Source organism: Euphorbia lathyris, chromosome 1 (assembly GCF_963576675.1).
Source record: "Euphorbia lathyris chromosome 1, ddEupLath1.1, whole genome shotgun sequence".
Classification (NCBI taxonomy): domain Eukaryota; kingdom Viridiplantae; phylum Streptophyta; class Magnoliopsida; order Malpighiales; family Euphorbiaceae; genus Euphorbia; species Euphorbia lathyris.
Window position 1 is genome coordinate 7,865,118 of NC_088910.1, and position 18,539 is coordinate 7,883,656.

The following is an 18,539-nucleotide window of genomic DNA, read 5'->3' on the forward strand; positions in this document are numbered from 1 at the left end:
ATACCCCTATAGCATAGGTGTATGAATTGAGCCGTTTTAGTTTAATTAACTTTATTTTGACTGTTTTCCATACTCCTATGACATAGGCGTAGGAATTGAGTCGTTTCATTTCGATTAACTTGATTGTGACCGCTTTCATACCCCCTATAGCATAGACATATGAATTGAGCCGATTAATTTATATTCATTTTGTTTTTGATCGATTCCATACCCCTATAACATAGACGTATGAATTGATCTGTTTGATTTCAATAAATTTTATTTTGACCGTTTTTCATATCCCTATGACATAGGTGTATGAATTAAGTCGTTCGTCTCGATTAATTTTATTTTTTTGATCTATTTCATACCCCTATGACATAGACGTACAAATTAGACCGTTTTATTTTAATTAAATTTATTTTGGTGTATTCCGTACTCCTATAGCATAGACGTACGAATTGAACCGTTTTAAATTATTTATTTATTTTTATTTTGACCGCTTTCATACCCCTATAGCATAGACGTATAAATTAAGCCGTTTGTGTTATTTTAATTAATTTTATTTTTGACCGACTTCACACCCCTATGACATAGGCGTATAAAGTAAATCGTTTTATTTTGGCTAGTTTGATTTTGACCGCCTTTCATACCCCTATGACATAGATGTATGAATTGAGTCGGTTTCTTTAAATTAATTATATTTTGCCGATTCCATACCCCTATAACATAGACGTATGGATTTGGATCGTTTCATTTAAAGTAACTTTATTTTAGATCGATTTCAAACCCCTATAGCATAGACGTATAAAATGAACCGTTTTATTAAAATTAATTTTATTTTGACCGAATTCATACCACTATCACATAGATGTATAAATTGGACAAACTTATATAAATAGAGAGAATGTTTTTTAAAATTTATTGTATTTATAATTAAAAATGACAAATTGATAATTTATTTACGTAAAGTTTGTCGTTGTCTTTATAGCATCAAAGGTAATTATTTATATTTTAAGTAGCAAGAAATTTTATTTTTGGTAAATGCTAGTTTTATTAATTATTTTTTTTATAAATAAATAAATAACTTAAAAAAAAGGGGAGATGTATGGATAAATTCGGGCTAAGTATAATTAAGGCCCAATCAACTAACTTGATCCAAATCCATTTTCCAAATCTTTTATCCTAAGAGGGTGTTTGTTAGGAGGGATATAGAAAGTGGGATAAGGATAAAAAAAAGACGAGATAAGTTATCCCGTGTTTGTTTGGGAGATAGAAGAGTGAGACGGATGGGGGATAAGCTTCTTATCCCTCAAATCCTATATCCGGGAGGGGGGTGATATAAGGAGGTGGGATAAGCTGCTGCGATTTTAATAGGATGGAAAAGTTCATCTTATCCTTCAAATTAATGTTATGTAGTTTAAATAAGGTTAAAATAGTAAAATGTATTATTTTATCCTCATTCCTATCCCACATGCCAAACATTGAATAATAATTCTCAACTATCATATTCTTACCCTTATCCCAATCATTTATTCTTATACTTATCTCAACCTTTATCCTTATACTTATCTCAACCTTTATCCTTATCCTGTGCCAACAGAATACCAAAAGACGGTAACATCTCTTAACACTCAAGCTATGAATCTCCTTTTCCTCTCTCGAATAAAACGAAACCTTAGGGTTCTTTCCCTCATTCCAGCCACCTCCCTCAACGGCGATTTGTTCTCGATGGCGACGAGTCTCTCTCGACAGTGGTTAGATCGTTTACTGTCATCGACATGTTTCTATTCCGACGACCCCTCTCCTCTAGACTAGCGATTATGCTATATCTATAACCGGACGACGACGTCAAATCCGGAATGAGGAAAGGAGACAGCAACGCCGGAACTCAAAGGAATCATGAAGTGAAAGGGTGGACGGGGTGATTGTTCAGAACCGAAACAAGTACCGGATTCCCCTTAGGTATGTTTCGATCTGTTCGTATGATTTTCCTCTGTTTTTCTAATTCTCCAGTTTTTGTTTGATAAGTCAATTGCATTTGCTGATTTGTGGTAAAAGCTTCTATTTGAGTTTCTTTGGTTTTACTTTTTGGGTTTGCTGTTTGGGTTGATTTTTGTTAGTTTAGTTTGAACAATGCTAACGAGGTTAATATGGTTCACTGTTTGATTGGGTTTTATGTCAGGTTTATGAAATTTGGGAAATTCCCTGAAGCTATATTAATGTTTTATTTCTTGTGCGAAATGGTGTCATTCAATATATAACACATGGTTTGCCCTTGTTGTCAAATAGATGATCTCTAGATATGGAGTTTTAAAAAATAATGAATATTCAACATTAAGGTGCTTGCTGAATCGACTAACAAATGCACTTTCAAGTTATTGTTTCTTTTCTAATTTTATTTCTGAAACAATCATGAAAATAGAGCTTTTAGATTACTGTTAAATGCGCTGATGTCTACATTAAACACCAATCAAACATATTCTATGGAGAGAATTCCAGCGGATTCAGGTTAAGGATTATATCTTTGATTGCCTGAGAGTTTAGGAACCAGCCAAATGTTTCCATTTATTCATGCTTTCATTAATAATGCTTAAAATGCACAGTTGGACTTTAAATGATGTGAAAGAATATAGCATATCCTTCCATTCATTTACAGTCCTCCTAAAAGAGAAAATTCAGTTTGTCCCTAATAGCATAGGAACTCCCCAAAAGTCCCCTACACTTTGTCTTTTTTAGTGATAGGTAATGAACTAATTGTTACAGAGACTTAGATTTGTATATAAAAGACAAGGGAACAAACGAAGTCCCTTTCTTGTTTCTTTTGTCTGTGACCCTTTTTTTTTAGGGGTGGGCAACAAAACCGATCAAACCGGTAACCGAACCGAACCGAAAACCAGTAATCCGAACTGAAAAAAATGGTTAACCGAACCGGTGGTTTTCTTAATGGTTAAAAAAATATATAGGTACCGGTTTCGGTTTCGGTTTCGGGTTAGAGTTTCACAAACCGCGGTTAACGGGTAACCGAACCGTTTAATAAATATAACTAATTTTTTTTTTAAAAAAAATTAATATATAATTATATAGAGGGCGAGCCTTGGCGCAACGGTAAAACGTTGTTGCCGTGTGACCAGAGGTCACGGGTTCGAGTCTTAGGAGCGGCCTCTTGCCAATTAAATTGGCAAGGGAAGGCTTGCCCCCAATACACCCTTGTGGTGGGACCCCTCCCTGGACCCTCGCTCAGCGGGGACGCGTAATGCGGGTCGCCCTTTTTTTTTTTTTTAATATATAATTATATAACATATATTATATAACATAGATTATAAGATTAAAAAAAAGTCTTTAACATATATTATAACCTATACTAATATAAATATATAACATAGATTATACTTGAATGTAAACTTGATGGATTAATGTTGTAATAAGCATTTTCACGAAATATTATTTACATTTCTTTATGTTTTAAATGTAAATTTGATGGATTGTTTTTTAGTTCGGTACTTATGTTTGAATTTGAACTTTTATATGAATTCGTTTCGTTTTAATTTTTGAAATGTGTATTTTAATATTGTTTAAAATTTTAGGTTTGGGTAAAAATCATGGTTAACCGTTGATTTTTGGTTACTGGTGATAATTGGTTAAAAACCTAACCGAAAAACCTAACCGAAATTAATGGTTAACCGATTGATATGGACCGGTTTCGGTTTGGATGGTTAAAAAACCGTTGATAATGGTTCGGTTAATTTTTTTACCTAATAGACCGGTTAACCGAATCGTGCCCATCCCTACCTTTTTTTACTCAAAAACCACTTGTGTTCCCAGCTTTTTTTTTCTATTTGATGAATCCTGTTGGATTCTCTGCCTGGTTATTGCTGATATTGTTTTCTATTTGATAAATCTGGTTGAATTCTCCCATTCGTTATTACTGGCCTTGCTTATTGATGTTAAAAATGCCTTCGTTTGACAGGGTTTTGAAGTTTACAGATTTAAGAAGTAAAGATGAAGAAGAAAAATAGGAAGGTACCAATGAAGAAGTTGTGAAGAGGTGAAGGGAGCAGAAAAGTGCTCTATATTTCCAGCCAGAGAAAAGTCCGTTTTCGGAAACCCAACTCCTCTTGCCCCTTTTGAAGAAGTGAAGATCAAGAAATGAGACCACGAAGTTTTTTTTTTCCGAGAAAAGTCCCCCTTTGCTGTATGTTTTTGCTCTCTAAATAGAGACAGACTTGGTGCCTGCTTCCCAAGCATTGTGGCGTGGCGCTCTCTAAATAGAGAGCCAACAAACTCAGTTTGTAGACCATCAGGATTGTATATTTTATATTTTATATTCTGTATTTTTTGATAAAATTTTTATTCTGTATTTTGTTGTATTGTTTGGTTGTTTGTATTTGGCTGAGGAATGGGCTTATCATGTTGGGTCTCTTAATACTGGGTCCTTTGGCCATTAATTATAAAAAAGGGCTAAGGTGCAAAAATACCTCTAACGTTTTGGACCAGGAGCAATTTTACCCTTAACGTTTAAAATGGTGCAATTTTACCTCTAACGTTGGAAATCAAGAACAATTTTACCCCTAACGTTGATAAATTGGGTCAATTTCAGACACTATTATAAAACACAGATATTTTTATTCATTATTCTGCACCAATTGCATAATAATTCGTTCTAAAAAAAGATTTCATGTTTTTTATAATTCAATAATAGAATTTAAGATTAATATTCATAAATTCGGTGGATTTTTTGAATTTTTTTTTGTCTAATCCGTACAAAAAGACATATTTTTTTATTTTTTTCACATCCCAACAAATATTTGTGATTTGTTACTGATAAAATGACACACATATGAAGTGTAGATAACAAGATTCATGACCGAAAAGACAATTTGATAAATTATTTCTCAAATTGACCCAATTTATTAACGTTAGGGGTAAAAATGCTCTTGGCTTCCAACGTTAGGGGTAAAATTGCACCATTTTAGACGTTAGGGGTAAAATTGCTCCTGACCCAAAACGTTAGGGGTATTTTTGCACATTAACCCTATAAAAAATAAAAAACTTATTAATAAATTTTTTTTATTTTTATTTTTTCTTTTTCAGCTTAATCCTATGAACAAGTTAATTACGTTCTTTCAAACGCACACACGTCAATTAGCATGGAGGTTTATTGTTTCTAATTACTTAATATAACTCTATAAAATAAAATACAATATTATTTCAAACATATTTAATTAAAGACATAGGTAATATCTTTTAAACTAATAACTAATATTCTAATTAATTGATTGAATCTTTACCATATAAATATTTAACTGATTTTACGAATTATACGAATATATAATTAAAAACAATATAAGTACTAAATATAGTAAAACATCGGTATATCTAGTAAATAAATTACTCTAAATATTTATAAAATAAATTGGTTAAAATGATAAATTTATAAAAAAAATGAAAATTTACCCTGGACAAAATGGGTATCTATAATAGTATATATATTAGGGGTATTTTTGGAAAGTTAACTTTGAAAGTGTCTAATTTAGTAAAAAATATTTTAATAGGTCTAAATATGTGAATGGGTCTCTCAATTGGGCATGTTTTATAATTTACTCATTAAAATATAAGTTGAATATCCAATATTATTCTGATAAATAAAAATAAATATTATTTATTTATACAGTCCATCCATGAATTATTTTTTCATTTCTTGAATCATATTTTTACTTAGTTCATCCTTTTCCGTTTCTAGAGCCCCTTCTTCATCTCATTTCACTCTCCAATCCATAACCCACGCAAATACTGTTGAAACACCTTTCCACATAATTTTGATTTGACAAAATTGTTTAAGTATAATTAAAAACATATTCTAAACACACTAAGTTTAAAATGCTTTGATTTATTCTACTAATGTGTTTGTTCAATGTTGAGTTAAATTGTTTATAAGACACAAAATTAAAAGGCCCAAGCCCAATATAAGAGTCAAAGCCCAAGTCAAATGATTCAAGACAACTCGGTCCGCGAATGTCAAAACGTTGTCGTTATGGACAAAACGCAACTCAGCGGAAGAAGGATCTAGAAGACCTTCAGGGAACAACTTCGGAATGAAGCTGCTGAGTTGATTCGACAAAGCGTACAAGACAGCAGCTGGCTAAGGAAAACTTCCAGACAAAGTGTTTCCACTTTGGGTAAAGTTCAGACGACACAATATGCTGTCTGGTTGACATTACCATAAATGGAGAGACACTCTGCCGAGCTGACCAAAAGCTGACCGAGGACAGAAGATACTCAAATTTGATTGGCCGAGAGCTCTGAGCAAGTCAGGATGACAACGACAGGAAGTCGTTTCCTTCCAACGGTTATTTCGAAATTCGAAATGACCGATGTCCAGACGTCTCTATAAATAGTGCCATCAGAAGCTTCATTCATACAGAACTTGATCAAGCCATTACGCTGACCAAATTTCTACGCAAGTTCTGCAAGCAAAAAGCAAAGCAATCTTACACTATATTTCATATCTTTTGTGTAAAAGTCTAGAGTGATTATTCAATCATCTAAGGTGTCTTAGCAATCATTGTTTAGGACAAACACTTATCATTTCTAGAGATTAGAAAGGAGAGGCTGAGTACTCGGTTATAGTACTCAGCGAGAGATTAGGATTGAGTAGAGGTATAGAGGAAGGTACTCTTGTTATACTCAGTTGCTAAGATTGTAAAAGATTTGAGGCTCTACCTTTAAAGAGCTCAGTAGAGGATTCGAAAGCTCGGAACGTGTTCCGGGGATAGGACGTAGGCTTAGAAGCCGAACCTGGATAAATCTGCTGAGTAACGCATTTCTTACCTTAAACTCCTTATATATATTGCTTGCTTAAATAACCAAAAACTGACCAAGTAAAGAGATCAAGCTGAGTTGTGCGCATCAAACATCTGAGCTCAGGAATAGACTCTAAGTGCTATCTCCTGACTCAAGCTAAGAAACTGACCTAGTCACCAGTTGACTAAGCCAGTATCTTGCTGTTTACTCAGCGCCGCTGTTAAAACCTTTTCTCTTAAGAAAAGAAGTCTGCCCTAAATTACAAAAAGTTTAAATAGTTCCTAACCTCCCCCCCTTGGAACTATACTTGTAACGTTATAAGGGACCAACAAGTGGTATCAGAGCCTAAAAGCTCACTGTAAAAGGTTTAACAACCTTGAGCTGATCCCCACTATGGGCGAAAACAGTACTCGGTTTCTCCCAGGAAACCAAACAACTCAGATATTGCCTGAGGGGCTGTCCATCACTCGGCCTCCCCTATTCTTCGGGTCTAACTATACCTTCTAGAAGAATAGGATGAAAAATTTAATTCAGGCTACAAATATGAGTGCCTGGCTATCTATAGTGCAAGGCCCATTTGTACCTGTCGAAGTTGTGGCTGGCCAAACAGTTGTAAAAGCTGAGGCCAAATGGACAGAGGATGATCTCAAGAAGCTTCAAAATCACGCTTCGACTATTAATATGCTTCACTGTGCGCTCGATGCTGCAGAATATAATAAAATTTTAGGTTGTGAGTCGGCGCAAGAGATCTGGAAGAAGCTGGAGGTCACCTATGAAGGAACCAATAAAGTAAAGGAGTCCAAGGTGAACCAGCAGATGAGACTGTACGAGCTGTTCGAGATGAACAATGATGAGGGCATATATGACATGAATGCAAGGTTTACCAACATCATAAATGAGCTTAAGAGACTTGGAAAGATCTTCACTGAGGAAGAACAAGTCAAAAAGATACTCAGGAGTCTTCCTAAAGACTGGCAAGCAAAGAAGACCACTGTTGAGGAAGCTCAGGACTTAACCACCTACAAATATGACGAACTCATCGGCTCATTGCTGACCCATGAGATATCAATGAAAAACTTCGAGGTGAAGGAAAAGTCTGAAGACAAGAAGCAAAAATCTCTTGTCATGAAAGCTGACTTCACTGATGGGAGCTCAACAGATGATGAAGAGATGGCTATGTTCACAAGGAAGATGAAAAGGCTGTTCAAGAAAAATGACAAATATTCTAAGAAGCCTTACAGAAAGTTTGATAAGTATAAAGCTGAGTCCAGCGACATCAAATACAAGAAAGACAACTCAAAGCCCATTACATGCTTTGAATGTCATCAAACTGGCCACATAAAGTCAAGCTGCCCCACGCTAAGGAAAGATAAGAAGAACGGAAAAAAGGCAATGGTGGCTACATGGAGCGACAGTGATGAGTCTTCATCAACAGAAGCTGAGGCCACTGAGTCAGTGAAGATATGCTTCATGGCTGACGAACTTGCTGAGCCGTGCATCTCTGAGCATGCTGACCCCTCCGTTGCATCTGACGATGAGGAGCAATCAAATGAGGTAAATCCACTTTCCCAGCTCAGAAACGAAATGGGTAATACCCTGAGTGATCTCTATACACTTGTCAAAAAGTGTAATAAGAAAATTAGAGCACTCAGCAGGCGCTGTGACGAAGTTAAAGAGGTTAAGCTGAGTGACCTCAGATACCTTCTTCAGGACAACTCAACCTTGCATGACAACATGAAGGTCATACATGAGTCTGTCTCTGAAGTCCAATCAGCTTCAAAGAAACTGAGAAAGGACGTCACAACTATCCAGAACCAATTAAAGGTTCTAAATAAAAGAAACATTCCTTTGAGAACTCAGTATCAAGGTACTCAGCAGAGATGGAATCCCCAGCGGAATGTCCATTGTGACTTCTGTGGGAAGAAAGGTCACACCACAAAGGTGTGCTGGCATGCTCAGCACTGGGGTGCTGACCAGTCAGTGAGACAACCTAAATAGAAGGTCAGCTATGACTTCTGTGGAAAGAATGGCCATACTGTCAAAGTATGCCGCCATAAAATAAAATATGATGCTTTACATGTTGAACCTAACAAGCAAGGACCCAAAAAGAATTGGGTACCTAAAAGTAACTAGTTACAATGTAGGTAAGCCTGAGGTGTGCTGAGAAGTCAAAGATGTGGTATATTGACAGCGCATGCTCGAGGCACATGACTGGTGATGAAACTCAGTTCATCACATTTGAGCGTAAACGAGGAGGAAGCGTAAGTTTTGGAGACAACAAAAAGGGTAAGATAGTAGGGTCAGGAACCATCGGAGGTAATCCTACTATTGAGTCAGTCTCCCTAGTCAGCGGACTCAAATATAACTTACTCAGCGTAGCTCAGCTATGTGATAATGGGAGAAAAGTTATATTTGATGATACTGGATGTAAAATATACGAGGGTAAATCAAATGAGTTAAGTTTAACTGCCCCTCGCATAGATAATGTCTTTATGCTAGACTTAGAGAAAAAGTTTCCAAAAACTGTATGCTTAGTATCAAAGGAAGAAAATTCCTGGCTATGGCACAGGAGACTTGGTCATGTAAGCATGGACCTCCTGGCCAAATTAGCAAGAAAGCAATTGGTTGAGTGACTGCCTGAACTTAAATTTGAAAAAGATCAATTATGCCACGCTTGCCAAGCTGGAAAACAAACCAAACAATCTTTTCACAGCAAAAACATTGTCTCAACTAAGCGACCGTTAGAGTTACTACACTTGGATTAAGCAACAGCTTGAAGACTATGGTGTTCAAACAAAGACAATTGAGGTCAAATGCGACAACAAAAGTGCAATTGATCTATCAAAGAACCTAATTCAACACAGCAGAATGAAGCATGTCAGCATAAAGCATCACTTCATTAGAGACCATGTACTCAAAGGTGAGATAAAGCTGACCTACGTCCCAACGGATGAGCAGCTTGCGGATATCTTCACAAAGCCACTGGCTCATGAACAGTTCAGCATACTGAGAGAAGCCATTGGTATGTTTAATCCTCTTCAGTAAATTCCTGTTCTAAAATGTAAATTTATGCTGAGTGAATTACTATGCTGAGTGATTTATGCAAATGCATGCTGAGTGATTGTTATGCTGAGTACTTAACACAAAATATACATCAATACTGAGTCAATATGCACACCGAGTAGTAATCTTAAACTGATAAATAATCCTTTCATATACTACTAACCACTCAGAATCCAAAACGCTTAGTATTCTAAACGCTGAGTGTTAGATCCGTTGCATTAAATGCAAAAGCACACGTATAGCCACCTAGGATGACGTATGCGCCGAATGTGTCATAAAAGCCAGGATCTTTGTCGATTGACAATCCCAAGGCAAAACTGACACATGGATTCGATAAGATCCACTCTTCACCGCTATAAATAATGGGTAAATCCCCATTCTTTATTTTCTTTACACCTATCGAATTCTAAAGCAAGGCTTTCTCTCTAAAAACTCTCAAAGCTTCCCAAACTTGTTCTGAAACTATGACTAAAGTTTCCGTCAACATCTCCGGTGCCGGTCACCCTAAGACCAGCTCCGATGAACCCTCCAGGCAAACTTCTGTGCCTGAAACTACCAAGGTCACTACGCCGAGTAAAGGAAAAACTGGGCAAGCTACCTCCTCCAAAGGAAAACCGACCAAAATCAGAACCTATACAAAGGTATTCGAAAACGTGAGGGAATGGAAAGTAGACTTCTCGCGATGGGTTTCTGAGACCTTCGTGACATCTGAACAACCCTTCTGCGAATGGATATCGCAAAATGGATGGACCGAGCTGTTCTCCATTAGGGATCACACCTATCCTGACCTAGTAAGGGAGTTCTACCACAATCTCCGAGTCGCTGATGATAACCAGGACTACCTGGTAACTGTGGTAAAGGAAAAGACAATTTTCATAAACCCTACTTATCTCGCTAACCTGCTGAAGTTAAAGAATGAGGGAACAAAACTGAGGCGATCTGGAGATCATGAAGGTACTGGGTACGATACCACCTTCTGTAAGCCCGCTGGCCACTCAGGAGAAGTCTCGAGCACCTGAATGGGTCAGCACCAAAAGATGGCTCACTATCTACTGACCTTCTTCATTTATCCAAAGATCAACTGCACAACCTCAGCAACGAACTTCGACCAATGCTTCATATGGAATATGCTGACATACAAGCCGATAAACATGCCAGTATTCCTGATTGCTGGGTTCATAAGAAGCATTGGAACTCTCAGGCTGGGATCGCTCATCACCAGGATCCTCATTGATCATCAAATAGACCTAACTGATGAAGTTAAAGCTAGAGGATCTGAAATAACAGCTGCTTCGCTGAGGGCTTTGAAGTTCAATCAGCCACTAAAGAAAGGAAAAGCTGCTGCTGAACAACAAGTTGAGGAAACAGCTCCAAAGCAAAGCCAAAGGACAATGGGCTCCAGCTGCCCGCAAGAGGAAAGCTGTTGTGACCTCTTCCAAGGAGTCTGAGCCTCAGACCAAGAAGTCAAAGTCAGCTGCTGAACCAGGTCAGGAAAGACCTAAGTCAGCTGAGAAAAGGAGCAGGCAAGAAGAGCCTGAAATTGAGGAAAGAACAAATGATGATGAGCAACCTCAAAAGAAGCAGAAGTCTTCTACGCTGACTCCCATTAATGCTATCCCTACTGACATTGTTGTGCCTGGTGATTCTCACTACACACAGTGTCTAGGAACTGTAGCTGAGCATCAAGAAGATGAGGTGCATTTGGACGATCAGTTCATTGCACAAGTTGAGGAAGAATTGGATGGGGAGGATGAAGAAGATGAGGAACAGGGAGAAGAAAACAGTGATGAAGCTGACTCCGAGGAGACAGCTAGTGAGATTGAAGCTGAGCAAGCCAATACTGAGTTGGCTGCTGGAGAAGTACAAAAACAAGCTGACCAGCTTAATGCTGATCAAGAAGCTGATCAAGAAGAAACTTCTCCATCTCACTCAGGAGAGTCTATTCAAGCTGACACTCCTCCTCGCAGAAGAAGATTGGTTAAGGCAAGTCAGAAGGCAGTCAGTGACATTCCTGTTCAACAACCAACCCTTCCTGACTTTGTTATTCAGAAGCCAACCAAGGACCCTTCTGCGCTTAAGCTGAAATTTTTCAGAAAGCAACCATCCTCTACTCCACCGACCTCTCTAGAAAAGCAAGCCTCTGTTTCTTCACTAAAGGAACATGCCGACTTGAATGCTTCCGCAAATTCTACGAGTCAAGTGGAATCAATTCCCGTCGATGCTGTCAATCCAAGCATTGTGCTGACTCAGAACATTCCTGCCTCAGTTGGCACCGACAGCATCCGGATTACTTCCTCTCCACCCAACACATCTGCCGATCAGTCAACTCTACCACCAACTCAAGTGCAGATTGAAACTACACCTCCAGTCACTGACCACGTCATTCCCTTGACTACTCTTCCCACCGGTCATACTGATGTCACTGGACAACTTAATGAAGGCTCTCAAAGCTACATAAATGTCACTGAGTCTGGTAAACGAATCATCGACTCAGTGCAGACATTAATCAAAGACCTTCAACAAACTACTCCTCCTGCTGCTGGGTCCTCTACTGTTGAGACTACTCAGCTCTCCCTAGTAACTCAGCTTCTCAACGAAGTTAAGGGATTCAAGGACTTGCTGAGTCTCATCATTACCTTTCAAGCACAGCAAGCTAAGCAGGATTCCATCGCAAAGCTGGCTGAGATCCAGCTGACAACAGTTCAACATCTCAACTTTCTTTAAGAACAAGTTCAGACTTTGTCAGCTGCGAACACACGCTATGCTACTTCTGATGAAGTTAAAATGCTCTTTGCTCAACTTCACACCGAGCAAATTAAAACCAACGAGCAAATGGTCTCCTATTCTCAGTGCTCAGTGGAGCAAATTGGTGAGGCCGTTCGATTGCTGAATCTGAACAAGCAAGAAATGGATACTGACGCTATGAAGCAAAATGAAATGCTGTCTATCACCAGACAAACCTTCAACCACATCCGTCACAGCAATATTCAGCGTCAATACTATGACACATCCTTACTTAAAACATTCCATCAAGTCGTTGCTGGTCTGACCGATGCCCTTACCTGGATAGGCAAATCTCAAGCCTTCATAGTCAGCATGATCAGCGCTGCTGAACTTAATATACCCTCCGAGGTATCAGATAATGGAGTGGCTATTTTTGATGGTGTCAATGAAAGCGCCGATAGACTTAAAGCGCTGTCCACAGAACTGACCTGAGCCGTCTTAACCGACGCCTTTAGGATTCCTCCTCCCGATGCTGACAAAACGGGGGAGGAAGAACAAGCAAGAACACAGCATGAGTCTAGTCAGTCCAAACAGAAGAGAAAGAAATAGATATAGGCTAGCTCAGTATAGGCTAGGTATGTAGTCTCTATGCCTATAGGCTAAGTATGTAGTCTCTATGCCTGTCTTCAACTTTTGTTTGTAAACGCTGACTACCTATATTAAATATCAATACTTGCATATTCTGTTCAAACCATGACTTATGAATTATTTTTATATACGATGCTGCGTATTAAGTTATTATGTATCTTCAATTACATCAACTATGTTTAATGCCTATAAAACTTGTTGATTGTACCCAATACTGATAACATGTTTGACATTGACTTGTATGTTTATAAAACATTGTCTTATAAAACTCATTGAACAACAAATTACTCAGCGCCCTCTGAATGATAAAACCTTCTGCTTAAACACTGAGTAAAATAGAATATGTTCCATGAGCTGACCTATATCTGAAAACTGACCTTAGACTTACTCGATTAAACCTTCAATTGTTTAGAGTAAAACTAAGTCAGTAGCTCAACCCTTACGGGGGAGTTTGCTAAGTTATATTAGGTCAACTATCATGGGAGAGCTCAATACTGAGTTCTTCGCTGAATAGTTTTGCCAACATCAAAATGAGGGAGTTTGTTGAAACACCTTTCCACATAATTTTGATTTGATAAAATTGTTTAAGTATAATTAAAAACATATTCTAAACACACTAAGTTTAAAATGCTTTGATTTATTCTACTAATGTGTTTGTTCAATGTTGAGTTAAATTGTTTATAAGACACAAAATTAAAAGGCCCAAGCCCAATATAAGAGTCAAAGCCCAAGTCAAATGATTCAAGACAACTCGGCCCGCGAATGTCAAAACGTTGTCGTTATGGACAAAACGCAACTCAGCGGAAGAAGGATCTAGAAGACCTTCAGGGAACAACTTCGGAATGAAGCTGCTGAGTTGATTCGATAAAGCGTACAAGACAGCAGCTGGCTAAGGAAAACTTTTAGACAAAGTGTTTCCACTTTGGGTAAAGTTCAGACGACACAGTATGCTGTCTGGTTGACATTACCATAAATGGAGAGACACTCTGCCGAGCTGACCGAGGACAGAAGATACTCAAATCTGATTGGCCGAGAGCTCTAAGCAAGTCAGGATGACAACGACAGGAAGCCGTTTCCCTCCAACGGTTATTTCGAAATTCGAAATGACCGATGTCCAGACGTCTCCATAAATAGTGCCATCAGAAGCTTCATTCATACAGAACTTGATCAAGCCATTACGCTGACCAAATTTCTACGCAAGTTCTGCAAGCAAAAAGCAAAGCAATCTTACACTATATTTCATATCTTTTGTGTAAAAGTCTAGAGTGATTATTCAATCATCTAAGGTGTCTTAGCAATCATTGTTTAGGACAAACACTTATCATTTCTAGAGATTAGAAAGGAGAGGCTGAGTACTCGGTTATAGTACTCAGCGAGAGATTAGGATTGAGTAGAGGTATAGAGGAAGGTACTATTGTTATACTCAGTTGCTAAGATTGTAAAAGGTTTGAGGCTCTACCTTTAAAGAGCTCAGTAGAGGATTCGAAAGCTCGGAACGTGTTCCGGGGATAGGACGTAGGCTTAGAAGCCGAACCTGGATAAATCTGCTGAATAACGCATTTCTTACCTTAAACTCCTTATATATATTGCTTGCTTAAATAACCAAAAACTGACCAAGTAAAGAGATCAAGCTGAGTTGTGCGCATCAAACATCTGAGCTCAGGAATAGACTCTAAGTGCTATCTCCTGACTCAAGCTAAGAAACTGACCTAGTCACCAGTTGACTAAGCCAGTATCTTGCTGTTTACTCAGCGCCACTGTTAAAACCTTTTCTCTTAAGAAAAGAAGTCTGCCCTAAATTACAAAAAGTTTAAATAGTTCCTAACCCTCCCTTGGAACTATACTTGTAACGTTATAAGGGACCAACAAATACAATGGACGCACATCTCCCTCTTTGCCGTTAATTTCTTCAACTCACTATTAGTATTACCCCGTTGTCCAACTGACGATAAAAATTAGAATTCTTATATTATTTTTATTTATATTTACTAATGGTTAGAAAACGAAAGAAAAGGTTACTGATTAGTGGTTAATCAAATTTAGCGGACTAATATATGTTTAGTGTTTTTAAAAACCCGACTAAATGGTTAGCGACCGAATTATATTTAATAATAGAATTGAAGATTAATATTTATAAATTCGGCGAAATATTTTAAGTTTTTTGTCCAACTCGTACAATAGATAGTATATGTTTTAAGTTTTTTTTTTAATTTCACATCTCATCACATGTTTATGATCTGTTACTAACGAGTGATAGATGACAGGATTCATGAACGAGAAGACAATTTGATAAATTATTTCTCAAATTGACAATATTAGGAGTAAAATTACTATTGGCTGCCAACGTTAGAGGAAAAACTGCATCATTTTAAATATTAAGGGTGCGTTTGGTATGACGTAATGCAATGTAATGTAATCAAACTTGTAATGTAATGGAATGTAATAGAAATTCCATTACCATGTTTGGTTGATAAATTAAAAAAAAAATTTATGAAATGTAATTACCATTACAATACTTATATGTTTAGTTAAATGTAATCACAAAATTTTATTTACACAATTAAAATCAACAAAAAAACATAAAAACGTGAAAAATGAGAAAAACATGATAAATATAAATTGCAATTTTTTTCTCGTTATTCGTGTTTTTTTTAAAATTTTCATGTTTTTTTTTCCATTTTTCGTATTTTTTCTAGTTTTTTGTTTTATCATTTAATAAGAATTGTACATAATAAATATCGATATTAAAAATACAAGGGTAGTCGTAATGGAGATTCATGTCTAATTTTTCATGTTTTTCTAGTTTTTTTGTTTTATCATTTAATAAAAATTGTACATAATAAATATCAATATTAAAAATACAAGAGTAGTCGTAATGGAGATTTATGTCTATTCTTTATGTAATGGTCATTACATCAATTTGTAAAGAAAAGTTGAATGATGTATTTGTGATTCCATCACAACAAAAATAATATGGTAATCTAAACATGGTAATGAGCCTCCATTGTAACGGGCATTCCATTACAACATTCATTACGGCGTACCAAACGGGGCGTAAGGGTAATGGCTATAAACATTAGGCCTTAGACCTGCTCACGGACCTGATGGCCCGCCCAGCCCGTCCAGGCCCATAGATAATGGGACGGGCTTGATCAGACTAAATTTCTATTCAGTCCGGTGCGGTCCAAGCCCGAAACTACCCCATAATGGGTTGAGCTTGGGATTTATGATAGAAGCCCACCTCAACCCGGCTCGGCCCGCAATTTATTCACATCTATTTATATTATATTATTACAATTTATACTATATTTTCTTAATAAAACTCAAAAATAAAAAGTTGATGCACCTAATTGAGTTATAAAACTTATTTCATATTTAATTATAAAATTTATATGATTCAGTTCTATTAATAGTGTAATAAAACAATAAGCCTACTGTTCTCTGTTAGTATGAGTTTAAGGGCCCGTTTGTTTTACCTAATGTTTGCTATTTCTGTTTACTGTTACCGTTTATTGTTTGCTGTTACGGTTTGCTTTTGCTGTTGTTGTTACGGTTTGCTGTTTGCTGTTGGAAAAAGCTGCTTTTCTAAAAACCAGAGATTCTCTTTTCAATTGTAAAAGGTAAACAGATCACTAACCAAACACCTAAAACTCTCCCTTTTGAAGTGAAAAGGCAAAAGGAGCCTGAAAATGAGCAACCAAACACCCCCTAATATTTGTATAAGTCCCTCTATTACTATTTTATTTATATTTGTAATTTATTTTTAATGAAAATAAAATTAAAATTTATAAATATAAAAAAATAGTATGGTCGGGCTTAGGCTGGGTCTGGGATTAAGGATCTCTAATTCAGCCCAGCTCGGCCTGAGTCTGAAGTATATTTAATACGAGTTGGGTTGGGCCTGACTAAGACTTTTTATTCATAAGTCTGGTGCAACCCGACCCGAGTCCAACCCGGCCCAACCCATGAACAAGTCTACATTAGAGTATTTATGCACCTTATCCTTTATTTCCATAGAAAAAAAAATTAATGAAAACTAATTACTCTATGGTAATAAGCAAATTCTACATACTTATTAAGGTGCATGTGATCAAGACGGTTGATAAATACAGGAATTTATTAGTACTATATTTGTAATTAGTCACTCCAATTTATAATTTTTAAACAAAAAAAACTGATCATATAACTAAAAGCAGAACATTAAATTAATCAATTAATTAAAAAGAACGCCGATTCAGTTTTCAACATCCTCATGAACCCAAGCATACTCCCGGCGATTCTCGGCCTCCTCCTCCGGCGAGACATCATTATCGATTCCGAAGAAAGCTCTTACTCTCTCCACACTCCAGTTCTTAATTCTGTCAGCCACCGCCTGATACAGCATATCTAGGAAGCTTTTGATTTCCAGATAATGAACCGCCAGTAAAATCTCTTTCAGTTCTTCGTCGCCCAAAACTTCCACAAATTTCGCGTCGTATTTGAACTTCTCCTCCTGCCGTTCTGAATCTGCGCGGAACTTCAGCTGCTCTTCGATGTACTGGATGATCAGAGACATATATTTAGCAGAGACATTCGGCACCGGAAAAGCAGTTCCGGCTTCGGCATCATCGTCAGAAAGAAATGTTCTCACCGTCGCCATTTCCATTGCGATTGATTCCTCCACGTGGAAGTAGGTGTTATCGCCAGTCTTGAGAGTGATCTTCTTGGACGGAGGAACCGAGACGGCGGCGTTGGAAGTGTTTCCGGTTGACGATGACGACATTATCAATTGAAGAGATTTTGCTGTGAAGCGAGAGGGTTTTCGAAATTTTGAAGAAGATTGAAGTTGAAAGGGTTTTGAAGAATTGGGGGAGATTAGTAGCTATTTATATATGTCATATATATATATTTTTTTTTTTGAGAAAATATATGTCATATATATATATTTTTTTTTGGTTCGAATATATGTCATATTAAAACCTTATCAAAACTGTTCAAAATAAAAATTCTATTTCAGTTTGGAAAAGGCTAAAGGTGTTATTGAGAAAAACCTATGTAAATTAATAATGGTTTAAATTAATAATTTTTGAACCATCAAATTTTATTAATTTATAGAGATATAAACGGCCTAAAGAACTGCTCTCTCTTTCTCAAAGAAAAACTGTCTCCTCCTTTTCTTCTCTGTTTTTTCTTACTATTTTGTGGAAGTCTTCAAGCCTTTTCTTCTGTGGATCTATCTTAAGGAGGAAGAAGGAAGGAAGTTGCTTCTCCCTCCTCTCGTCGGGTTAGATTTACCATATTATTTTTTTTATTGTAGTTTTTTCAGTCCTTGTTTATATATT

The 18,539-nt window shown here is 36.9% G+C and overlaps 1 protein-coding gene and 1 long non-coding RNA gene across 2 annotated transcripts; one reads left to right on the plus strand and one right to left on the minus strand.

The window, feature by feature from the left end:
• Nucleotides 1–1,582: 1,582 nt before the first annotated feature.
• LOC136212051 (uncharacterized) lies at nt 1,583–4,405 on the plus strand. The gene is made up of 2 exons (XR_010679279.1): nt 1,583–1,944; nt 3,950–4,405. It is a non-coding gene; the product is annotated as an uncharacterized lncRNA (long non-coding RNA).
• Nucleotides 4,406–17,267: 12,862 nt separating this feature from the next.
• Nucleotides 17,268–18,050, minus strand: LOC136212158 (SKP1-like protein 14). Its single transcript, XM_066002759.1, has one exon. The coding sequence runs from the start codon at nt 17,978–17,980 to the stop codon at nt 17,453–17,455; it is 528 nt and encodes a 175-aa protein (XP_065858831.1). The 5' UTR covers nt 17,981–18,050; the 3' UTR covers nt 17,268–17,452.
• Between the last annotated feature and the right edge of the window lie 489 nt (nt 18,051–18,539).